The sequence below is a fragment of the Cydia amplana genome, chromosome 2 (assembly GCF_948474715.1).
Source record: "Cydia amplana chromosome 2, ilCydAmpl1.1, whole genome shotgun sequence".
Taxonomy (NCBI): domain Eukaryota; kingdom Metazoa; phylum Arthropoda; class Insecta; order Lepidoptera; family Tortricidae; genus Cydia; species Cydia amplana.
In genome coordinates, this window is record NC_086070.1 from 17,565,311 (window position 1) to 17,592,421 (window position 27,111).

The 27,111-nt window shown below is 35.1% G+C and overlaps 2 protein-coding genes across 2 annotated transcripts; one reads left to right on the forward strand and one right to left on the reverse strand.

Moving 5' to 3' along the window:
• Window positions 1–1,680: 1,680 nt before the first annotated feature.
• On the forward strand, window positions 1,681–16,046 carry LOC134659215 (transmembrane protein 135-like). The gene is made up of 9 exons (XM_063514846.1): window positions 1,681–1,892; window positions 2,158–2,291; window positions 2,452–2,578; window positions 2,802–2,953; window positions 9,311–9,401; window positions 10,886–11,038; window positions 12,584–12,724; window positions 12,930–13,096; window positions 15,878–16,046. The coding sequence occupies exons 1-9, from the start codon at window positions 1,734–1,736 to the stop codon at window positions 15,933–15,935; spliced, it is 1,182 nt and encodes a 393-aa protein (XP_063370916.1). The 5' UTR covers window positions 1,681–1,733; the 3' UTR covers window positions 15,936–16,046.
• A 1,671-nt stretch (window positions 16,047–17,717) lies between these two features.
• LOC134656499 (BPTI/Kunitz domain-containing protein-like) lies at window positions 17,718–21,487 on the reverse strand. The gene is made up of 4 exons (XM_063512062.1): window positions 21,331–21,487; window positions 20,541–20,729; window positions 18,847–19,001; window positions 17,718–17,858 (listed from the first exon to the last, which is right to left on the reverse strand). The coding sequence occupies exons 1-4, from the start codon at window positions 21,449–21,451 to the stop codon at window positions 17,718–17,720; spliced, it is 606 nt and encodes a 201-aa protein (XP_063368132.1). The 5' UTR covers window positions 21,452–21,487.
• Between the last annotated feature and the right edge of the window lie 5,624 nt (window positions 21,488–27,111).

The following is a 27,111-nucleotide window of genomic DNA, read 5'->3' on the forward strand; positions in this document are numbered from 1 at the left end:
AGTACCTACCTAATAATATCAGATCCCTTAGTGTAGTAATGGGTTGGCTAAAATTATGATTTCGATAATCCGAGCCACCAGCATGTGTATCCGTGGGACACGGCACAGATTCAAACCCATCCAACATTTCTTCGGTCTCAATGACGGTGCAGCCCTACCTAACCTAACCTAACCCTAAAACAGAATGAGCAACAACAACAACATGGCGCTAGTGCAGGGTGGAGGTCCCTGCCAGAGATGTACAAAATGGTTTTAAAAAAGCATTTAAATACAAAATGCAAAATACTTTTCAGATTTACTATTTCAAATGCAAAATACCAAATAGTTTTGCGTTTTGTATTTCAAATGCTAAATGCAAAATAGGTATTTTCAAAATACTTTTTCAAAATAAAATACCTTTTGAGCAAATCTCAGATATTTTTATTTATTTTAGGTATTTATCATGAGAAATAGAGACACAATGCCGAGCCGAACAAAAACGTCTAATATCATGGCATGGCACCTTATGCATGACATTTTGGTCATATTTATCAGTACGCGTATCAATAAATTCTGTTATGGTATTAATAATAGTCCGTCGGTTCCTCTCTCTGCGGCCCTGACCACCGGCAGCTTGGGCCCTGCCCCGCTGCTGGCGGCACCCTAGGTTAGGTTTTTTATAATGTGTTTATAATATTTTTGTAAGTGTTTTTATATTTTAATTTTATATACATATTGTAAAAAACCAACCTAAGAAGAGAAATAAATAAAGGAAATAATACTCACTTAAAATAATGTAAAAAACTAGACTAACGAAAAGAGAGCCATGGCTCCATTTTGTGACTTGTGTGGCCATTTATTTCGGTTGATTGTGCATCTAGTTCTTATTTTATTATTATTACACTTTTCTTTTATTAATAACAACTGGACTGGTATTGTTAAAAAGTGAAAAAAACATAAGTTTTTATTTATTACGCTTTTTATCAATACCAGGGGGCCGATTTTTGTATTTCGATCGCTCGATTTCGTCACTCGAAAATCGGTGGAAAACGGCGAGATGCTGATTTTTGAAATACGAGCGATATAAATTGTGAATTTAGTGGTATTGACCACTAGTTTTTGATTCTATTAGTAGAATTTACATGCCTAGTAGTGGAGATATTACTGAACGAAATACACGAAATCGAGCGGTCGAATTTCAAAAATCGGCCTCCTGGCGCTGGCGCCAGGCGCTAGCAGGTGCCTCTATCGGTCAAATTCGGCAATACAAGCGTCATTCGTTCATTTCATTTTGTTTGACTGGTAATGTTGGCTAAACTTAATCACAAAGTATTTTGCATTTTGAAATGAATATTAAAAATGCAAAATACGTCTCGAAAAGTATTTCAAATAAAATACAAAATGGTTTTTACTAAAAGGCATTTAAATGCAAAATACAAAATAGGTATTTTGCATTTTGTATTTGCATTTTAAATAGAAGTATTTCAAATAAATCGCATCTCTGGTCCCTGCACTAGCGCCATGTTGTTGTTGTTGCTCATTCTGTTTTTTTTTATACATAATTTTACATGTTTGATAAATATATACATTTCCTAATTATTTTTGTCCTACACAGAAAAAATATATATAAGAATACCACTTAAAAAATATTTTAAATTAATCTTTAAAATTATGTTTACTTTGACATTGACTATGTTTTGTTAAATTATTTTCAGATATTATGTCTATGAAAATATAGAACACAATAGAACAAAATGGTGGAAATAAGCAAACCGTTATTCGCGCAGGCGTGCCAGAATTTGGACTGCCATGTTCTACTTCATCCCTGGCATGAGAGTTGTATAAAATCTATACCTCATACATACATCCATTCATTCATAGGAAGCGCCAAATTTTACTCAATAATTTATGTAGTAAGTATTATTCGATTATTAAGGGCGTAAGCGTTCCACATACTATTTTTTTTTGACACGTTATTAACCCAAGACCCTTCTGTTATACACATGATTATCCTTTAGACGTTAATGTCTGCCTCAATAAGATTAGAAATTATTTACAATTTCAAAAAAGTAAAATTAAACATTGATTAATCCCCGACTTTTTTCTTTCTTATGACTTAATCTAAATTAGTCTAGTTACGATATTGTTTGTGTTTAATCGTATTAAAAAATATTTCAGGCGCAAATTATAATGCGAGGTAAAAAACTGAAGAAAAAAGATGAATGGCTCAAAATGGGGGAGTATTACGCGAGGTCCGTGTTGCTTGGGGGTGCTATCTGCGCCACATGTTGCACTTTCGGTTGCATTTTGAGGTAAATGTTTTGTCTTTATATAATTTTTTATAGTAATCTATAACTACTCATCTATATTTTCGACTACCTAGTTTTCTTTAATCTACATTTTAACATTTTTGACGCTCTTTTCATTGTTTATGGTGATCAAGACACTATTAAAGTGCATTTCTAATTTCAGGAAAATGTTGGGCAATAAATTCTACTATTATTCGCTATTCCTTATACCTAGTACAATAAATGGTATATTTATATATGTTGAACCACCAAGCAGAAGAGGTCTGATAATCAACTTATTTACTAGTTTGGTAAGTTTTTGATATGGAATTAAGCAGTTGATTTGCAATGCTATGTTTGTTACAAGAATTGTACTTATAGTTTTAGTTTTTATTTGATACGGCTTTAATTTGTATGCAAGAAAATAACTATAAATGTAAAATTGTAGGTATGGGTTTCGAACGGTGCTAGTCCAAAGCCGAGTAAATACAGCTACAAATAATTATCAGTGTAGCCTATTATTTAAATTTTCAGATGTTAGAATATTGGATCACGACTATGGAGAGAGCTGGTTACTTATCAATGACTAAAACAAAACAAACAATCATGTTTATGCTTGGCAGCTCGGTTCTTTTCTATCTAATGCGCTTGGAGGGTGATAAAAAGGAACGGACGCCACTTTTTTGGTTAGCAGATATTTTACTTTTAAAATGTTTAACCCCGTTAGGATATCTTCATGAGGTGTGGTACTATACAGTGTGTAAGTCTAATACGGGTAATAAATTAAACCAGATATAGAATTTACCCGTCTTATCATTAATTAAAATGTTTTTTTAAGTTACACTTAATTATGACCCCGTGATTAATTTTTTCCACATGTACCGAGCAGCAATGTACTGCAAACATTAAGAAACAGAAGATGACATGACATTACTAGATACGAGCTTTTTATACCTAACTGCCATAGATGGTAGTATTTCTATAGATGTGGCCTACCGCGTGCCCCCGTAAGGGATAGACATAGATGACGTCACAAACCCGGGGATACCATATAATTAAAAATTACCCCAATATTATCAAATATTGGGGTAATTTTAATCACGTTCGCGAGTTGTTCGCCTACGTAAGACGCAGCGATAAATAAAATATCAATGGGCCAATTTTTTTATTTAGAAAACAAACAGCCTTTTACAAATAAGTCTTACAGAAATGACTAAAAATAGGCCTAAAGTTTCATACGTTACTAAGTTGACTATTACAATGAAAAGTAAATAGGTTACTTAAATTACCCGTAGGTATAGTTCAATAGTTGTGAGTACAACACGCAAATAAAGTAAGAAAACAATGCAAAATATTTACTTGAAACAATTTTTCAATTACTAGTAAACAAAATATGCCGAACATTGTTCTTGAAAACGGACAAACTATGAACAAAAATGTCTATATCATTAAGCGATTCATTATACATATTACAAGTACGCCTAAAGAAAGAATTTTTAGCATACTGTGTGCCACAGGAAGAAATAGAAAAGGTAGGTTTTCGTAAATATGCTTTGAGCATATCCGGCAGTTTTGCGTCGGTGCCCAGTTTCTCCTTCCGGTTGCTAAAATCCATTTAGCACGCGTGCCTGCATCTTGTGGAAATCTGGAGGTAATAAACGAAATATTCATTTTGTAATCTGTCACTCTTATTGCAAAATTAAGAATTAGTGCCTGCAGCATATCAATTAGATTCTCTGATAGACAGGTGGAAATCGGCCTGTTTCGAGAAAAGTCGTCGACATCTCTTCTAAATACCTAAAACTGGTATGGATGTGTTCCTCGTGATCTCTAGAATACGAAATGACCGGTTTTAGTTTATGGAGTGGGGGACGGGTCGAAAAAAAGGGGGGCAAAGATGGCGGCCGACCATCATTGATATTTGTTCACATCTTGAGTCCTATGGGACCGATCGGTTCGTGTGAGGTGTCGTTTGAAAGAGTATTAAACGTGCTATTATTGTTTCATAATAACCGTAGTCATAACTGTAGTCGTTTACAAAATATTTTAAAATATTTGATTTTATACCGTGCATGGATGGCATAAGTACTGATTAAATATGCGCCTAACTCAATAAATTACAACAATACCGCAATTATTTTATTACAAAATATACGAGACATTTCATTAGCTTACCAAAAACATAAGTTTTATTGGCGTATGATATTATATAACCAATTAATAACGAATTTTGTTCAGCATGGGTCACTACGCACCGTTACGTAAATGGCGGGCGACCGACGTAAACTTTTCATTATTTCTCGGGTTCTATTTTATTGATCAATTGCTGATAGGTACCATTTGAAAGGTTATTAAACGTACAATAAATGGTTTCTAATAGCCGTAGTCATAACTTTAGTAATTTACAAAATATTTTAAAATATTTGATTTTTTTACCGTGCATGGATGGCATAAGTACTGATAAAATATGCGTCTAACTCAATAAATTATAACTTTACTCCAATAATATTCTTACAAAATGTACTTGAAATTTCATTAGCTTTCCAAAAATATAAGTTTTATTGGTGTATGATATTATATAACCAAGTAATTACGAATTTTGTTCAGCATGGGTCACTAAGCGCCGTCACGTAAATGGCAGGCGATCGGCGTCAACTTTTCATTATTTCTCGGGTTTTATTTTATTGATCAGTTCGTGATAGATACCATTTGAAAGAATATTAAACGTACTATAATTGGTTTTCAATAACTGTAGTCATAACTTTAGTCATTTTCAAAATAATTGAAAACATGATTTTTTACCGTGCATGCACATAAGTACTGCTAAAACATGGTTCTAACTTAATAAATTATAACTTTATCGAAATTAATGTATTTACAAAATATACGAGACATTTCATTAGCTTTCCAAAAACATAAGATTTATTGGTGTAAGATATTATATAACCAAGTAATAATGAATTTTGTTCAGCATGGGTCACTGCGCACCGTCATATAAATCCCAACAAACAATTAGGCAACACTTAGCACCTATTTTCTTACCTAAAGACAGCCTGGCTCTAGAATAGCTACATCTATAGTCTTTGTTTAGAGTTTACAGGCTCTGGTGAGATAAAAGTGTTTAAAAGGTTCATCTAAAGATTTAAGATCTACAGTAGCTGTTTTGGCTATATTGCATGTTAAGCTGCTAGTATTATAGCTTATAGCTCAAAGTGAATTGAACAACCTTAACATCTATATGAGTAATAATCTGCAATTTGCACTTAAGGTTCTAAACGTGTGATAAAGCCTTCTACTTATAGCTTTTTATATCGCAATCGCTACTTAACTCTCTTGTATGACTTACAGTCGAACAGAGAAGTTATGAGTCGCTATTATAGATCTAAGATCATGTAGTTACAGACGAGCGTTATTTAAATACCGTAGTACATCTTATAACTGTCAATAGAGTCATACTTACAAGCTAAAACTACAATGCCAAACGCCAATGAATCAATAGGTAAGCAAAAACTATAAATTAGACCGTAAAATAAAATAGTAAATAAATATAATATAGATAGTTTACTCAATATTGACCTTATCTTACTATTACTATACTTAAAACCGGACTTCACGGATAGTTATTATGTGGACATACGCTGCTACTCAAATAGTAGTCACTTATTTTGCATCCTGGAGCGTGCGGCGACAAATATCTCTTTAACGCCACAAGCCTCAGATCTCACTAAAAAGGTGATTTTAAATTATTAACTACGGAGTGGGGTTGAAAACGTTTTACGTGTAGACGCGTGAGTCAAATAACAACACAGATATTAAGTACTTCATATGCAGTGGTTTTGCAATCATGAAAGCTACGAACTTAACGATGTTATGAACCTAGAACTGGGCTTTTGTCAAAAGAGTCAAACTATACTTAAGTTTCCTGTGATAAAAAAACAAAACAAACAAACCATCATTTATATCGATATTTTATCATTTTGGATACCTACATTATAAAATGTACTGTCAAACAATAATAGAATGCTGCTGGTCTACCAGGCGCTCGCCGCGCCGTGTGTTTGCTTGCTTGGCGAAATTGGTCCTGGCATACCTACATATATGTTTATAGTTGTACGGTAACTAAACAATATTTTTGGAAAGTTAATAAATAGTTTGCTGATTTTACTCTAAAAATTTCACGCTATATTTACTACATTATCTCTTTCTCAAATTATTTCAGTCACTAAGCAAACCTCTAAGGTAAAAATTAAACATTTTCTTTAATATTTTTAAAATGGTTATTTTGGGCCTCAGATTTCAAACAATCGAGTATTCACAGAAAATTTAATATGCTTGCAAATGGTATCCACCATGTATCAGAAAAATAGAACCTGAAATATAATGAAAACTCAACGATGGCCGGGCTCCATTTACGTGACGGTGCACAGTACCCATGCTGAACAAAATTCATGATTACTTAGTTATACAACATTATAAAGCAATAAAACTTATATTTTTGGATAGCTCATAAAATTTCCCGTATATTTTGAAAATATTTATTGCGGTAATGTTATAATCTATTGAGTTAGAAGCATGTTTTACCAGTACTTATGTCCATGCACGGTAAAAATCATATATTTTCAATTATTTTGTAAATGACTACAGTTATGACTACGGTTATTAGAAACCAATTATTGTACATTTAACATTCTTTCTAATGGTATCCATCACCAATTGATCAGTAAAATAGAACCCGAGAAACAATGAACAGTTGTGGTCGGTCGCCCGCCATTTACGTGACGGTGCGTAGTGACCCATGCTGAACAAAATTCATCATTACATGGTTATATAATACAATACACCAATAAACCTTATGTTTTTAGAAAGCTAATGAAATTTCTCGTATATTTTGTAATAACATTAATTGCGGTAAAGTTATAATTTATTGAGTTAGACGCATGTTTTGTCAGTACTTATGCCATCCATGCACGGTAAAAAATCATATATTTTAAAATATTTTCTAAACGACTACAGTTATGACTACAGTTATTATGAAGCAATAATAGCACGTTTAATACTCTTTCAAACGACACCTGAAACGAACCGATCGGTCCCATAGGACTCAAGATGTGAACAAATATCAATGCTGGTCGGCCGCCCACATTCCCCCCCTTTTTATCGACACGTCCCCCTCTCCATAAACTAAAACCGGTCAATTCATATTCTAGAGACCACGAGGAACACATCCATACCAGTTTTAGGTATTTAGAAGAGATGTCTACGAAAATCGTGAAGGAGACGACTTGTGTTTAATTTAACGCCAGACTATGAGTCGTGGCAAAACCCCCTATAACGTTAGAAAGAATCCGTAATGCTTAAATACATAATATAATTACATAATATAATTATATAATTTACATTCTAATTTAAACACAGTTCAATTTTATTGTTCGTATATGTCAAGTTCTACAGCAAAATTATTTATAAAAATGTTATTAAAATACAAAATACCCGAATTTTGGGGTAATTGTATGCATCACGGGCTGGTATCCCTCGATTAATAGCAATGCGACTAAATTGAATACACGTTATTAAAAGGGTGACGGCTTACTGTCAATATGCGTACGTAATTTGGTCGGTTAATTTATCAGGAAATATTTATAGGTTAATTTTTTTACCCGAGTTATTATTTACTGTAAATGCTTTTTCTACTCCGATTTTAATTTATATAGATTGTAGGATGCTGCTACTAAGCATGATAATGTGACCGAAGTATAAAATACTGTATTTACCTGTGAAATGTTACGTTGTCCTGTTTTTGCCGGCAGTCACTTGTACAGCGCAAAACTGAGCAATTCACCATATTTGTTGAATTGTTAAGTACTACCACATGCACACGAAACACTGATTTCAATATTTTTCCTGATAATCTTTGCACTGTTCATATGTTTCACACCAATTTGACGTTTACGCATTGTTTGTATCCCACCATAAACTACGGTGGGGAATAAAAAAATATGAGACTGTGACAAAGACAAACAATAATAGCGCTTTCTCTGCTACTCCTAGTGAAAGATACATAAGACTATCCCGTTCTGTCAGTTATCCCCACCACTCATGCCATGCCCTCGCTAACTGCCAACAAGCGTTGACAGTTACTTTAAAAAGCTCGTATCCCGTAACTTGTGTGGTGTATTACATTGCGGGCCGAATTATTTTGTATGGTTAAAATTTTCAATGCATTTCTAAGTAAAATCTATCTCAATATACTTTTTAGGTCCTATGCTAACCACCGTTTAAATATTCGCCCGTATTGGATTTACACACTGTATAAGTAGCAATTGGGAGGGCCTCGGAAAGCTAATTGTAGATGGCGCTCTTCTAGATTCCATACAATGAGTGAGAGTGACAGATGTTGCCGTCTTTAACTTTGTATCCAAACCATACACAAAATTTATTCGACAAAAATCTTTTATTTATTAAAGGATTTTATTGATTTCTATTTTGGGGCAATGCGGAATCATTCAATGAATCATTTTCACGAAAATAAATATTACACACTAGTTACTTTGAAATTTAGCCACGGCCAATTATGTGTTTTTTTTTTCGAGTGTTTGCCTACGATAAGCCAGCGTTAGTGTTATCTTCTGTCATTCATAGGAGGATTATGGGAATAACAGTCCTGCCTAATGTTGTTAACACTTGCATTACTCATGGATATGAGTTTTTAAATGACTCAATGTGTTGTTTGTAAAGTGAAAGTTTAAACACAGCGATGTGGTATGATAACGATCAAGCTTCATTTAGATTTTTGTACCTTTTAATGAAATAGATAACTAATATTATAGTCGATATATTTAAATAAATAAATAAATAAATAAAATATTTATGAGTGTTAAAAATCTCAATAAACTACAATAAATCATTTGAAGAACTTGACTCTAAATTTTGTTTGACAAAATGGGTATACGAGTATTCCCACTAGCTGGCAGAATAGGAATAATCAATTCAAACATTATATTTGTTACAATACAATAATACCGATCTCTTGTTTTTTTTTTCAGGTTATTTACGCCGGAAAAAGTGAAACAGAAAACAAATGATGATGAAAACCCCTGCCCACACAATGGGCCGTGTTTGCGACATATCTTAAAGGTAGGAACTAGGAATATAGGTTTTACCAATACATAAATATGAAAGAAGAGCTATGATTTTAGCAATCTATAATAATAATGTAAAAAAGCCTTAAAATTAAGAATGTGTAATATCGCTTTCAGACGTCTCTGCTTAGTACAGTCGTCATCAGATATTATATCGGAGCGGCTAAAACGCTCACAAATATCTGAAAACGTCTCTATTGTCAGGGCGTTAGAGTGCGTGTTCAGATCCTTTCGGCCGTCGTCGCAACCATGTTTCGCAACCAGGTGCGACGGAAGAATTTTCCTGCTTTGTTTGTAACTAGTTGCGGTAGGCGAATGTTTTGTCTTGATACGCAACCAGTTACCAACGCGTAAACCATTTTACGCATTGGCAACTAAGTTTCGCAACCAGTTGCCAATAAATATTTATCTTTTCTTGCTATGCAACCTATATGAACGTGGTAGTATAGTATACCCTGCATATTCTTCAGAGTACTAATTTATAAAACTAGGTAATTTTTATTTGGGTGGGCAACGGAGATCGTGGGTTAACTCACGGAGTAGATGGTGTTTTGTGTTTGTTTGTTTGTTTAAAATATAAACATATATTTACTTCATTTGTTACCTTTTTTATTTGACAGAGACAGTGCCCAAAAGTTAAAGGAGGAACAAAGTACACATAGGATTATAGTGCAATAGTGCGTATAATATTGCTAACATAATAAATTTACTACAAACTGTACTAAATTCAATGGCAACCTCATAATTCGCACTATATCGGCTGCATGGTCCCTGTTAAAGTCCACCAAATTGTCCTCTGCTTCCACAATTTCACTCCAGTCTTGGCCATGGCGAAGATGGTATTCGCAAGCTGTTGTCCCTGGCGAAATATATAAATTATATTTATAAAGCAATGCTGCTTTTAACATATCTGTAAACTTGTTCAAATGAATTCTACAGTTTAGTTGCGTATAAAGAATAAACGGTATTTTGGCACAACTATACGACCAAAAAAAATCTTTGCTGGCAACTGGTTGTGTATTACGTTAATTATTCCTCATTTACAACTAGTTGCAAACAAAGCAGGAAAATTCTTCCGCCGCACCTGGTTGCGAAACATGGTTGCGATGACGGCCGAAAGGGTTCAGATATTGTGAACACCTTGGCCGCTCCGATATATCTGATGGCGACTGTACAAAAAATGTTTTATAATAATGAGTAAGTTAATGTACCGAGATGTATAATCCACCGCAACATGAATTATGCTTACCTGCCTATATTATGAGAAGATGTTGGTGACGATGTAACAATCACCTGCAATAATATGTTACTCTTCGAAGGCCGCGAAAATATCTTACACGATCTTATTTGTAGAGCCATAAGAGAGTGTCACATATTTTTGCGGCCTTCGTAGAGTAACATATTATTGCAGGTGATTGTACACATATTTACAGTGGTATAGTAAATAAGTATTTAATAGCGATATTTTATTGTTTTCAGGGTGCTGCCACATACTTCAGTGTAGGATCAGCCTTTACCCTCGCGAGGGTCATCCTGCCTAAGATCGGATACCCCGCCAGAGCCTTGGCTTCAGTTCAGCGCAAGCATTTCAAAATGGGCCTATTCTTCGGTTCATATATCGGTATTTACAGAGTACGATTTGTTACTATGTATTGTATTAAACATGAAGCTAGGTTATATAGTTAAATTGCTCTCATAAAAACGGTCTTTAAATATATATAAAGACCAATTTTATGAGAGCAATTTAACTTTTCTTTGAGCATCTAATAACGTCGTAAGTTTATCAATATGGTTCATATTCATAATGATATAGTCTTGTTTTCAAAATAATTTATTCTAAAAGACACTGCACATACTTAATCTTTCTGGTTTGACCCATTGATTGACTGGTAGAGAATGCCTTAAGGCTTTAAGTCCGCCATTTGTACCTTCATGTATTGTGCAATAAAGATTAAAATAAATAAAAATAAATAACGTCGTCTTGTGAAACCCATAACGGTTATAACATTTACACTTATCTTAAGAAATTCAATTTTTAATTACAATATTTGATGGGTATCTAACCATTGTGAAAAAAGTTCACCTAATTATAAGATTGCTCTAGCGGACTATTTGACATTAGTCGTGATAAGGTTTTGCATTTATAAAACAATCATTAAATTAAGTAAAACTTGCCTGAAAAACAGGTTATTGAAACTAAAGGAAGTACAAATTTAGTCCAAAACAGCTTAATGGAAAACAATATCAAGTTCCTTGTAGGTACCTAGTAGTTATTGCTTGTGCATACATTTGTGCAAGTTGCGGAAAGTTTCCATAAAATTCTATAAATTCTTGAAAATTTCATGAAACTTTCACTAGGAAATATGGGAAATATAAATTTAAAATTGGAAAGTTTCAATTCTCATACAAAAATGTAAAAAAAAATCCGAATTTTTCCTACGTTAAATTTCCGAAACATTTCGCAATTTTGGAAAGTTTCCTTAGGCACATCAGTACTTGTACATACCTATTAAGCCAACATTCTAAGGGCCACTTGCACCATTTCACTTACCCGGAGTTAACCGGTTTAACCTGCAATTGCCATGATTACCAGTACAATTTGACACTGGGTTGACGGTTTAACCGGTTAACCCCGGGTTAGCGGTATGGTGCAAGTGGCACTAAGTCAGTTAGTACACGTTTTATTTAGCATCATGACGCAATTCACATGAGGTACCTACATATACGAGTTCATAAGCCAAAGGTCAAATGAATTAAAAAACTGGAAAATAATTCTAAATTGGATAATATCATCTGTAGAGTCAAGGCAGATCTTTGTATGCATATTTATGTTAAAATGTAAGTAAGCGATTATGTTTTGTTACTTAGGTATATAGGTACCTACTTGTTTTGTTTTCGTTACCTACGCCTTAAGTAGGTACTTACATGTTACTGAAATAAGGTTTTGTGTAATAATTCATTACTTTCATTAGTAAAACTTTTATCTGCTGACGAAACTTAAGGTCATATCTCAAAAACTTACCCATTTCCTTTGTTTATGTAGAACAAGAACGTGTCTTAATTTAAATTTTAAAGAAAATTAGGCACAGTTTATTGAACTTATTTGTTTGTGATATATCTAAACGCGAACAATCTGTACATTTAAAACTATTATGAATTATCAATTTTGTGTTACAGGCGGTTATATGCTACCTGTGCCGTAAACAAGGCGCAGACTCGGCGTTGTATGCGCTGCCGGCAGGGTACCTCGCTGGATTATCGTTCCTATTCAGTCCAACCTTGGGTTTTGCGACTGCAGCAGTCACAGCGGCATTGAAAGTGAGTAAAAATAACACATGCTTAACTTTTCACTAAATACTAATAATAATAATAGGCCATTACCATCTGTGTCAGATTTTTAAGCAGCATCCCGGTTACGACACTTGTGTTCGTGGCTGTAAAGCTCTATACGAGAGAGGATCCCTCGGCCACATACGCACTAAATAATATAAATAGTATACACATCTAATCGGTGCTTCCACAGCTGTATTCAACAATTCTCTACGAGAAGAAAATACTGCCAGACAACATCCCACTAGCAGAGCTGATGTACTGCCTCTGCCAGGGAGCCCTGTTCCATGCCCGGTTCATGCATCCGGAGACTGTGCCCAGCTACATGTTCAAGCTCACGGATGGTGTTAGCCATGGAAGGTACTTATGTTTCACAATACATTAAAAAGTAAATAATAGTGCATCCCACCTGATGACTGTATCAGGTGGGATGCACTTTTATTTACTAACGTCAAAAGTACCGGATCAGACTACGTGTCAAAATTATCTACCATTCTCAAACAGCTTATTAAAAAGAAAATATCTATCTCTATGTAGGTAGGTCAATTTAACTAACATAATTATACTTTTGAATGCGAACTGTAGAGATTTATCTGTGTTTGGCAGATAATTTTGGCGCGTTGTTTCATCCGCTACTATCGATATTGACTGTACCCTTTGCTAGTTGCACTTAGCAAAATTTTAAATAAGGCGTGAGACGTCTTACTCCTTCACACACTTCATTTTATTTTTCTTTTTAACCACAGAACTTAAATACTCATTTCTGGCTCATTTTTAAAAACTTTTTTGTTTTAAAGTTGGTACCTATATATGTACATATATAGGTACTTTGAGATTGGTCCCTTTTTTGACAAAATGAAGTTCTGTTGATGGTATCAATGAGGAGTCAAGGGAACTCATTAATTCTTATATAGGCATACATATAGTATTATAATTTCTCATCAAGCATTTTCTATCAAAAAAGTTATAGTCCGGTGGCCGGCTGCATGAAACAAACCTGATAAAAAAATAGAATATACCTACCCTGTGGAGGTACCTGACATTTAGTAGCTTCCAACGCACTTGGTCGGCCTACGCTTAACCTGGCAGATTTTGTACAAATGGCAAAAAAGCTGGACAAAAATTCATCAAAAAAAAACCTCATCGAAAAATAGAATGAAACTTGTATGGTAGGGTAACTGACTTTGAGGACAGTAAAAAAAAAGTGGTCGGCCAAATCCTGTGTTAGCAGGTTCCTGTGTCCGACCAAATTTGTGGGTAACGTGAGAGCTACAATTTACCTCATCGAAAAATAGAATGAAACAAACGGATTATAATAGCTAAAATAAACCTGTAGACGTATGTCTTGGTCGGCCTCACCTTAACCTGGCAGTTTTTGCAGTTCGACCACATTTATAAAAAAAATCACCAAAAAAATCTTATCGAAAAATCGTATGAAACTTGTATGGTACGATATCTGCCTTTGAGGACAGTAAAAAAAAGTGGTCGGCCAAATCCTGTGTTGGCATGGCAGGTTCCTGTGTCCGACCAAATTTGTGGTACCGCGTGAGAGCTACAATTTACCTCATCGAAAAATAGAATGAAACACACAGATTATAATAGCTAAAATAAACCTGTTGACGTATGGCTTGGTCGGCCTCACCTTAGCCTGGCAGTTTTTGCAGTCCGACCAAATTTGTGGTACCACGTGACAGTTATAATTTACCTCATCGAAAAATAGAATGAAACAAACCGATTATAATAACTAAAATAAACCTGTTGACGTATGTCTTGGTCGGCCTCACCTTAACCTGGCAGTTTTTACAGTCCGACCACATTTATAAAAAAAAAATCATCAAAAAAATCTTATCGAAAAATCTGATGAAACATGTATGGTACGATAGCTGCCTTTGAGGACAGTAAAAAAAAGTGGTCGGCCAAATCCTGTGTTGGCAGGTTCCTGTGTCCGACCAAATTTGTGGTACCACGTGAGAGCTACAATTTACCGCATGCAAAAACTGCCAGGTTAAGGCGAGGCCGACCAAGACATACGTCTACAGGTTTATTTTAGCTAATTATAATCAGTTTGTTTCATTCTATTTTTCGATGAGGTAAATTGTAGCTCTAACGTGGTACCACAAATTTGGTCGGACACAGGAACCTGCCAACACAGGATTTGGCCGACCACTTTTTTTTACTGTCTTCAAAGGCAGCTATCGTACCATACAAGTTTCATACAATTTTTCGATAAGATTTTTTTGATGATTTTTTTTATAAATTTGGACGGACTGCAAAAACTGCCAGGTTAAGGCGAGGCCGACCAAGACATACGTCAACAGGTTTATTTTAGCTATTATAATCCGTTTGTTTCATTCTATTTTTCGATGAGGTAAATTGTAGCTGTCACGTGGTCCAATAAATCTGGTCGGACTTCAAAAACTGCCAGGCTAAGGTGAGGCCGACCACTTTTTTTTTACTGTCCTCAAAGTCAGGTATCCTACCATACAAGTTTTCGATGAGGTTTTTTTTGATGAATTTTTGTCCAACTGTTTTGCCAATTGTACAAAATCTTCCAGGTTAAGCCTAGGCCGACCAAGTGCGTTTTATATTCTATTTTTTTATCAGGTTTGTTTCATGCAGCCGGCCACCGGACTATTAAGTTTGATACGCAAGTAAGGCTTGAAGAAACATTTCTGTTGATGAATTCCATGAGGAATTGAGGGAACTCAACGTCTTATAAGCATACATGTTTTTGTATTTTCATTTGCAAATCAAGCATTTGCATTTAAACAGGGCTATTTGTTGAAATAGAACTGCTGACGAAGACTAGAATGGAATAGCTCATCAACAAGTATTTTACATCTTTGGAATAGGTTCTCCTACAATTACATTACAATTGCAATTATGCAGTTGTTAGAAGATGCACTATGGTCGTAAATAATTCTAATGGTTATTTAACATTTTTTGTGAAGTTTCTTTTTCTGTTGTTGGCTTGTCCATCTAGGTATGTAGGTCTTAAGCTAGTGCATATTCTCTTTTTTAATACATTATTTCTGTGGTTGATATAATGAACGACAGCAACCTATAACTGCACGTTACGAAGATTTATATTGTAGACAATAAATTAAAAAAAGAGTTATTCTTAAGTTCTTTTTGTTTCAGAACTGCATTACTCTCGGACAATCTTCAAGCAGTAGCAAAAATGGCATTATCGTTATAATCACGGCAACGAAATGAAGAAATGTGGTGGTCTAATCTAAATATAATCAAGAATGATTGGTGATGGTTTAGTGGACATTGGTGGACATGGGGAATGGGGATTAAACTCGATATGACAAGTGCAATAAATGAATATAAGGGATAAACTGAAATAAATGTCATATACTCAGAAAAAGTGACCCAAGCCTCTAGTGCCCCAGGCTGGAATCGAACCAGCGTCCTCTGCTATCGCGGCAGGTGCCTAAATTCGACCTATGCCGCTGTCCCCCGGTGGCCGAGAGGTAACAGGCACCTGCCGCGATAGCAGAGGATTTCTGAGTATATGACATTTATTTCAGTTTATAATTTATATAGTAGTGTGACTACTCGAAATAAAAACAAATTAAAATATTTTCTGAAAATAATTTAATTTGTTCTAGTATGAATATAAGGGATGTGTAAGTAAATTCTTGATATTTGCAAGCAAATCCATTTTCAATATTTATGACGTCACTTTGCAAAATGTGGTCAGATAAAAACATTAAAAGATTCAAAGATGCCATTTAAATGTTACCTAAAACCGTTTTAGCACTACCGGTTTCGTGGTAATGTGTGATTTTAAATAACTGACAGTGATATCTAAATCAACTTTATTTGAGTAGTGGCGATGAAGTCATTTTGTCCATAGGATCTCAAGGTAGCAGTCATCTTATGAATATAGTCACAGATCATATAATACTAGTATACTAGTATATAGTACACTGTTGTATTTTTAAGGCCCAACTTCAATGCAATAATTATGTTCGAAAAAGGTTAAATTTTGTTTTAAAAACATACCTCATTTTCAAATTAAGATAATATATAATAATACATTTATTTAAAATAAAAATAAATAAATGTACTCTGCATTTTGTAGGTACCTAATTATGTTAATATTTACAGAAAACGTAAACGTAAAATTTGTCAATATAATTTTTATTTTGACATTAAGGTCTCCTTGAAGGCAACCATACTTTTTTTCGATGAGAACCGGCGAATTGCCTATTGTCTATGCAATTTAAACAGTTTTTTGTGCAAAGTGTTTACATAATAATATGCGGTTCTGTATTGTATAAATTTGTAAGTACTTAGTTAAATCAAAATTTACATTAATATAATGATTATAAGCGACAAAGAGACTTCATAGTGTCCTTTGAAGCTTTTGACCAAAAAAAAAGAGAAGAGATAATTTGACCATAAAAATGTAGATAAAAATGGTTAACTTAATTTTTACGCATATTTTATTTATTTACCTGTTGCACAAAATGCTATAGAAACATTTTATTTCTTTGATTAACATGATACCGTTGCAATGATATTAAACATTAAACTGCCAATGTGTCAATGTAGTTATGCAAACATAGAAATGACAATTTGTGTGTGGTAGGATTGGTAACAAATACAAACTATAGCAGATGACTGAAATAAATTTAATTGTACTTGGAGTATTTTTTTAAATTAAAACATGTTGTTTTTGTTATTCATTTTTTTATTTTTTTAAATAGATGCAATATTCTCTTTTACCATTTGTTTAATTTTTTTTATTAAATGTCTTAAGTTATAACTTGTATTTAGTACACACAAGAACAAATCAGATGAACGACTGTGTGTGAAAATTATATTAAAAGTGACATGTGTTATTGCTCTTTAGTGTATTATGGAATGTTAACGTAACATCATCACGTTATTTTTTTATCGCTAGGCGACATTCTGAGGGAATACTAAAAAGGTTTCGCAATACTAGTGAATAGCGAATATTAATTCCTTATAAAGTACCCTGTTGCTTTGCTCCGCTCCGCGGACTGGTTTGATCCGGCGGGTTTATAATCAATACCTTCTTCAATTTGCCATCATCACTTTGTTCCTGTGCTGGTGGGCCAATACCAAACCGGCAGATTGATTCGCACTGTAAGAAAATATTGTTGACGGTATTTTTATTACCTAAGTATTAACTTGAAATGGTTTGTCAGCGACCTAGGGTTTCAATTGGTTGATTGTATGTTCAAATCAATCTAGCATATACAGGGTCCTTCCTGTAACAGGAGCAATAAACTAAACTGTAGGCTGCACTCCTCAAACTGACCAACATTTGTTCAGCAACTTTTGAAAATAACTCATGTATTGATTTTTATTACACTTTAAAGTTTATTCTAAGACGCAATGTACTGCAAATTTTGTTATGTTTAAAGCGTGACAAGCAACGTCAAACATACTGAGGTCAGCGTACATTGAAGGCAATATTTATTTTGTATGAAAAAGAGGAAGTCTAAAGGATTCATAATTTTTTAAAGTTGCTGAACAAATGTTGGTCAGTTTGAGGAGTACAGCCTTTAGTTTAATTTATTGCTCCTGTTACAGGAAGCACCCTGTATACTGTACATGCCTATTATAATTGGAAATGTTGTATAGTTGGATGTTTATTTCTCAATCATGTAATCAATGTGGTTAGCTGTTTAACTGCGGAAATACTGTTCCAACGCCGACCTATACGTGGTCTACATACGTACCTGGGCTTTTTCAAAAAAAAAATAACGGAAACCTGATTCTTTCAAATCTGGACATTCTTGGGCTCATTCTACTCAGAATCGACAGCACTCTCCACCCTTCCATTAAAAAAAGATGTCCCAAAATGTCCATTATATTACGTCACGTTTTATTATGAGAAAAATTTTCACTTGTATGGACGTGACGTAGTGGAATGTACAATTTTCATACAAATTTTTGGGACATTTTTTTTTTATCATCAGGATTGAATATGCTAGTGATTCTGAGTTGAAAGAACCCAAAAACACCAGGATCCGTGAGAATCGGGTTTTCAATATTTATTTTAGAAAACGCCCTCCTAACAGTCGAGTGCCAACTGCCAATGTGTAATTGATAATAATATTACTCACTCCTGCTTGACTGTAGAAGTTGTTCTTGTTTCCGCCACAGCCGGAGTAAATAGTTTCTCTACAGACGTGCCACTTTTCATCATAATACCATCTCTTGTCTGCACCAAAACAGAAGCCGTAGTCAAATCTCAGGCTACAGTATGTTGGGCGGCCCGCTAGAACAACAAACAATACTTTCTAATATGTATTTAGGTCGGCAACTGGCATATCGCCGCCACAATATTCATATTGCATTTCTTTTTAACAAGCTTTTATTAGGTCGACCTGTATGTAACTATGTAATGGAATCTAAGGTAACTAATTTAACCATCTTCCAAGGACCGATGAAAATTGGCAGCTGTATGTAGTTCTGATAACAATACAATAATATGGTACTGTCGAACTGATCTGATGATGGAGACAGGAGGTGGCCATAGGAACTTTGTTATGAAACAACGCAACCTAATTGTGTTAGGGGTTTTTCGAATTGTTTCGATGAGTATTAGTTGTCTGTCGTAAGAAAAGTACAGTCAGCGCTAAAATCTTGTACCAAAAATGATATTTTTGCCAAAAACTTATTCAAGTTGCCAAACAGCGTTGCGCAAGTTACGGAGTTATAGGCTATAGTTTTTCGCGGGCTTGGTTTCCGCAACTCGACGTCTTATTAATGCGCCTATTTTGCGTGATGGGTTGGCGGCACTATTCTTGCCAACCCAACTCTACCAGGAAGCCTAGCAGACCCTTGACGTTGCCGACGACTTCTGGGAGAGACCCCGGTGAGCCGGGGTGTTGTGCCCGGTACTCTGCCACCCCTGGGCATTCGAGAATGAAGTTACGGCCTTTTACTCGTTGTAGGCAAATACCTAATGGCAAAAATAAACATAAAACACATGTATATAACCAATAACCGTAATCAACACACAAATAAATGTTTTTGCCGGTATTAGAATCCAGAGCCTCGCTCGAGCTTAGTTGGCGTGATCTGTACTACCTACCTGGACTAGGCTAGGAGTTCGTGACATTAAATATCGTTATTAAAAATAAATTCTCATAGATAGCACGACAGTATCAATTAATTGCGGCACATTAAAAATCTGAATCCGTTAAGCCTACAAAAAATCCTTTCTAGTTTTTTGATTTCGAACCGTAATTTTTATTGTAGAGATGCGTGCCGTGCCGCTATGGACTTAAAGGTTAACTAAACCAGAAATTATTGCTGTCACTTACTGCCAGGGTTAAGCAGAAGACTTTAGACGTTAGTCAGTAAGAATATACATTTTACTTCAAAAACTGATGAGATTTGGATTTTGTCCATAAGAGTGGCAAAATATGCTGCAAATTTTTAGTTTGTTCCTCATGTTGGCATAGCTGGCAGTCAATTCTTGACTTTAAAGTAATGATTTTGCATAATAAATATATAATTCAATTACGTTCATTTGACTTTTGTTGTAATGTTTTAGTTAGTATTTTACTCTCGTCAATGTAGTGAAAATTTTTGTATTTCACTCGGTAGCGAAGTTTGTTTATCCCTCGCACCTTGAAACCTCAGATTCCACTTTTCAAACCAAGCGCTACTCGTGGTTCAATTTTGGAATCCTTTGTTTGCTCGGATACATGTTCATCATCATCATCTCCTAGCCGTTTTCGGCCACAGCGACTGCATGTTAATATTTGCACGAAAAGTTTTCCCGGTGTGGAAAATAACTAATACTTACGCTGTTGGCCAGGCTGGCTTGTGCAGGTTGTCAAGCATTCACTGAGGGTGTCAAACCGGTTGCCATTGCCCTGGCAACCACCCCAGCGGAAGGTACTGCAGTTCATTGTCTCCGGTTGGAAGTAGTACATCGGAATATCAGCGCGACATGGCCCTTCGTCCGGTATCAGGAGACATATTTTGTTGATAACTAAAACATTTAGTAAGTACCTTTGGGCCCGATTCGGATTTTGTAATAGACATTTATTAGATATCTTGTAGACATCGCCAAGATACGATAACGATATGTTTAAGATCTAATCTGTCAAATTTGACATTTCCGCGATTCTGGAGATAATCTTGAACGATTTCCACAAGATATTACTTAGAGATCTAATTCACATCTAATAGATATCTAACACGATCTATCGTAAAAGTGACATTGGTTGCCCGAATTGCGCTGCAAAAGAGAACTAGTTGAAATCTAAACTATAACGTATCTAGAATGGATCTAGTACGTGTCGTCTCTTGTGAATATCATGAAGTTCGAATACGGCAGTATGTATTTATAACTTTAAAGGAAAAAAGAACACCTCAGATTACATTTAGGCGACAGATGGGCAAATTAAGATATTATTTTACGTTAAGACGTAGGTGATAGAAACAGAACAAGATTAAAAAGATTTGCGCGGTCGAAACAAATCAAACAAATCATGGGATTGTAATTTATATGGTTTTTAACTTCATAACATGCCCATGGGCATAAATGCCTACTTAAGTAGGTACCTACTTATTATCTTAGCTACACTGACCTTTTGGTACATGGACGGTTGCTCTACTTAACCTTTGCGATCGTAACGTATTATAAGATATTTTTCCATCTGTAATGGAAAAACGAAGTAATAATGCCAATAACAACCATTTAAACATCATATCTTAAATCCACAATATCGATATTGTGGTAAACACGATATAGGTACTTTTTTAAATCTATAAATGTTTCTGAGGTAGAAAATAAAAACTGTTTTATTGCATAGTATTGATGTGAATGTTTTTACAAATAATATGTTTTACTTTGAGTTAATTTTATGCAGCTATAAAAATATAATTTTATGTATTCTGATACAAGCAGTGCAATAGCTCATGCAGACTTCGATGGTATGGAAATTTCACCTAACCTAACTTAACTTACCTTTTATTTAAAGGATAGGTACTAAAACATTTTCTTTTTTAAGAACAAGAACTATATTTGACTAGAATGGCATTTGCCGGCTAAGTATTAAATTAAACGAATAAGGGTAGACCGTCTAAAATAATAAGTACTCTGCCGGCAAATGAAACGATAACATTATAGTGTGTCAAAGTACTGTTTTATTTCAAACATAATAGACAGAGATAATCATACTATCTTTTTCTTACACTAGTACTAGCACCCAAAAGCAAAGGGATGAGCATAGTTTTTTTTTATCCTATTTACTGAAAAATTGGTTTGACTAACTATAACTCTGTTCTGATATGCATTATGCAACAAGTTTTACGAAAGTATATCACTACACCTTATAAAACAAAATCCCCTGCCGCGTCTGTCTGTTTGTGTGTATGATTTATACTATATTCAGCACGAACAAAAAGATCATGCCTAAGTAGTTACTTTCTGAAGACAAATAAGGGTTAAACTCTATACTTACCTCATACGTACCGACCCTAATATCGCTTGTCATGCAATTCTACTTAGACGGTAGACGTATACAGTTTTTAAAGCCTTTTACGTAACGTATAGGCAAGACGCTGACGTAACTTTATAATACATCCATAAGCCAAGACAAAATACTAACGAACTCCCAAACTTCGCGTAAATGAGACTACGGCTGCCTCAGCCGTAGAGAAGATACAGCTGCTTAAGTCAAAATATACTGTTATTTCCTGAGTTTAGCAACTCTGTTATTAAAACATTTGAAACAGGCGCAGATTTAGAAGCACATAATTATATAGACATACACATTGCGAGATATTTATGAATAAGTATTGTTAAATTCAGCCGAAAACAACAATAAGTAAGTGCCACTGGTCTTGAATGGTGCCTATCAGTATGAGGGCATTTTTTAATTTAGGTACTCTTGAGAAATATAAAAAGTGACATTGGCAACCTAAGCATTGAAAGCCAGAACCAGTTCAGGATCTAACGTTTTAAGATAGGTACACTGTGCCTTTAGGAACCAAAAATGTAATTATTGTATAGCAAGATAGCAATCTTGTAATATTATTTAAAAGTAAGGGAAATGTGCGTAATGAAATCGCTGATTCATTTTTTCTTAAGGCTCACTAGATCTCTAGATACAGTATGAAGTGGAAAGGCTGTGCATCGCCAGCTGCCTGCACGCGGCGCGGCGCTGAGATAACTTGAGCTCTGAGCGCCTCGAAATCTTAACGAGTTGCCAGTTCAAATCCTATTCTATGACGTTTTTCTTGCGCTAAAACTCAATTTCCATATGTATTCGCAGTATGAAATTCAGAACAGCTTTCGCGAGGCGGGTAACATTTGCATTGTTAATTGTGGCTTCAGAAACTATGGGACACGCCGGCGCTGTGTTTACAAACCCGGCCATAATTAAAGTTTGATACCTACTTGCAGTGAGGACTTTCATTGTTGCAGCGGGTTAAGAAAGTTTTTGACAAAGCAATGCGGTAACTTTGGTCGGGTAGTTTTGCGGAAAAGTGGGTTGAATGGCGTATTCCAAATATTCTCAATGCGGTGGCAAAATTAATATATACTGGATCAACCAAATCCTGTCAGTAGTAAAAGGCGGCAAATTTGAAAAATCGCGGGTTAGCAACACTGTGTTCGAATAATTCCAAAATCGCGTGTCATCTGTGTGTTATCTGTGGAATGTGGATCTTATTGTTTACATTCTGAATCGTTTCTATTTCAAGAGAAATTTCTGCTGTAACCATTAAATACCAAGATTATGCAAAGCTAAGGTGCCTACAATGTACAAACATGCTCGTTGACGGTAAACATTACTAAAATTTTAGGTTATGGTAATTCACTCGAACTGACGTATGAAGGGAAACACGTTTTGGTTCGATGTACATTGCTGCTTTTCTTAGCGCAATTCTGCTCTTTGAGTGTTACATGGTGTTACCCTACTTTAATTTGCAGTACATTGCTACTGACAAGATTTGCTTGACGCACTATAAATACCCAATTTATAATTTTTAGGGTTCCGTACCCAAAGGGTAAAAACGGGACCCTATTACTAAGACTCCGCTGTCCGTCCGTCCGTCCGTCCGTCCGTCCGTCTGGCACCAGGCTGTATCTCACGAACCGTGATAGCTAGACAGTTGAAATTTTCACAGATGGTGTATTTCTGTTGCCGCTATAACAACAAATACTAAAAACAGAATAAAATAAAGATTTAAGTGGGGCTCCCATACAACAAACGTGATTTTTGACCGAAGTTAAGCAACGTCGGCCGGGGTCAGTACTTGGATGGGTGACCGTTTTTTTGCTTATTTTGCTCTATTTTTTGTTGATGGTGCGGAACCCTCCGTGCGCGAGTCCGACTCGCACTTGACCGGTTTTTTGATTGTTTTTCGAGAGTACCTATTTGAAATTTTGTAATTTACACTTTATCTGGATCTCATTTTACACAATTCATTTTCGCGAAAGATGATTGATAGTTTCTAACCCTAGGCACTATTTAAATGCTATCAAAATTAATTTTGTATTGAGTATGAAATTATCTAAACTAACTATACTTAGTTACCACAATGTTTGAATCAAAGAGGTGTATAAGTTGATATAAATAATATAACTGATGTCGCTGTACGGTCCCGAATATTAGAATTCACCAATAGAAACTTGCTTTCGCATACTAAATGTATTTTAAACAATCAATATACCTATTTATTTTCTTACATTCAGCCCAAAAATAATAAATTAGCTATAAGACTAAATATTTGTACACCTTTAAGGTAGATGATCACAGAGTACTGTATCAACTCACTGTCATCTGTACATAACCCGTGTTTCACAAATAAATATATTACTTACTCACAAAATTTGCCGCTTAAATGACAATATAAGTAGGTATAGGTATACAGTAGCTAGATAATTGGCACGTTAGGCGGGAGAGTGCAGATTCCACCGCAGCGCTCGGCTAGGTAAATAGAACCGGCAGCGGATTTGCCAACATGATGAACAAGAATTTGCACTTCTCGTCAAAATTAATATCTCACACTTTCCTGTAACATAATGTGTATCCTTTGCTGTCTATAACATAATTCCTTTTATTTAATGTGACGAACCACAGTAATGTAAAGTAATAATCTTCTTCCTCGCGTCGTCCCGGCTTTTGCCACGGCTCATGGGAGCCTGGGGTCCGATTGGCAACTAATCCCAAGAATTGGCGTAGGCACGTTTTGACGAATGCGACTGCCATCTGACCTTCTAACCCAGAGAGTAAACTAGACCTTATTGGGATTATAGTCCGGTTTCCCCACGATGTTTTCCTTCGCGGAAAAGCGGCTAGTACTTAAATATCAAATGATATTTCGTACATAAGTTTCGAAAAACTCGTTGGAAAAACCCTCCGGTTTGAAATTTGAAAGTCGCACGCTCTTACCGCTAGGCAACCTGCGCTTATGAGAAATAGTATAGTATAAAATTAGTAAAACCTCTTTTGCAGTCAGTACCATGGATTATTAGTACAGTCTACACAATAATTTTTTTTACAGTAATGAATAAGTAGCTAGTAAATGAGTCAAATCTTTCACTATACCTATTATATATAATTATCTGCCATTAAACCCACTCTTTACCTATGTCAGACGGTTTTATTCCTGAATAAAGAATAATAAAAAAACCCAGCAACTGCCGATTCAGTGCACGTATAAACCGCCTGACTGTGTAACATCATACACTAAGACCAGACGCTGTGTCCACGAGTTAGGTATCGAATTCTGTGTACCCTTTATCTAGCTTTGTTTTGAGACATTTCACGAGTACCTACAATCATATTATTCATTATATTGTAGATGGAACCTAAGCATTAAATAACCAATTCATTTACTCAAAAAGTAAAAAAAAAAAAACAGTCTTAAGATACTGAAATTTCTATAAAACGAGATTAACATAGTTGGTATTCAAATCGTTGTCAGTGTGAAATCCAAGCGACTACCATAATAACAAAATACAGAGAAAATGCACTCAACCGACTGAAAGGTATTTTCCTCCGGTCTTGATTCTCGGGAATCTCTCTATTGCGGGACTTCTCAATCAAAGTCCTGGCAAGTCAGTATTTTTATTTATAGGTGAATGCAAACTTTTTAGTGGTTCCTCCGAGCTCTGTAGCTTTGTAAGTGCTTTGTTTAGTCGTTTTTTGTTTAAAATACTTGGCTTCGAAACTGATTCACTACTAACATCGGATTTTATGGCTCCGTAGTCGTATTGATCGCTTTTGTTAAAGGCGATAAGTTAAAGATATCAAAAGTAAATAACATTGCTTTTCTTTTTATTGTTTCCACTATTGTTTATTCTTGTATATTCGATTAAAAATGGTGAGATTCAGAGACGGTTGTATTAACTACCTATCTATAGGTATCGCGAAGTCTGATTACCTATGTACAATGAACTATGGTGCTAAAGCCCCATTTAGACGGTTTAAGAACTTGCATTTATTTTCATAACATTGCGGTATTTAGTCGATCGATTAAATGAATTGTGTTTTGTAGTGAGCAATGTATCTAATACTGCATGCAAGTTCTTGCAACCGTCTAAATGGGGCTTAACTCTTCTAATTCCATGAAATATTTCTTCATATTATTTTATGATATAGAAGGAAAACGAGCAAGCGAATGGCATGATGGTAAGCGATTACCGTCGCCCATGGAAACCCGCAACACCAGGGGCCCGTTTCTCAAAATCTTGTAACTTGTAAAAGAAGTGGAAGTCCCTTTCTAAAAAAAGTTGACAGAAAGTGACGTCCGCTTGTATTACAAGTTACAAGCTTTTGAGAAACGGGCCCCAGAGGGGTTATAAGTGCGTTGCCACTAATTGCCAGCCTTTAAATGATAACTATGGAGGAACTTAACTTAAACGAACATAATATTAATTGTAATAACTGAAAGTCAATTTCAGACGTCTCACGTCAGCTTCGCTGCGCTTTCGCGTCGCTTAGTATTAAAGTAGCCAGAAAGATGACCTTTGTGAAATTCACTTACCAACTAATTTAATGTGCAAGTCAATAATTCTCATTCTGAAGAGTCTTGTTAGATATTTTAACGTAGATTTTATCGTTGATATAAATACAAATAAGAAATAAGTATAAGTAAGGTAAGTGAATCACACAAATGATTGACCTAGAATGTGGATCTAGGCATAGCTAAACGGGCGGAAGCGTGGCATTGCCAGAGAGCGCAGAGTACTCTAATGCAGAGAGTTACGGTATTCAGCTAACAGACGTATTCCTCGAAATGCTTGGTATGTTGTTATTAAGTTCAATATTTAGTAGGAAATTTCAAAACACAATAGGCATTGTAACTAAGTACTAACATGCCATGCAAGATAGATTTAAATTTGAGTTTGATCCGGA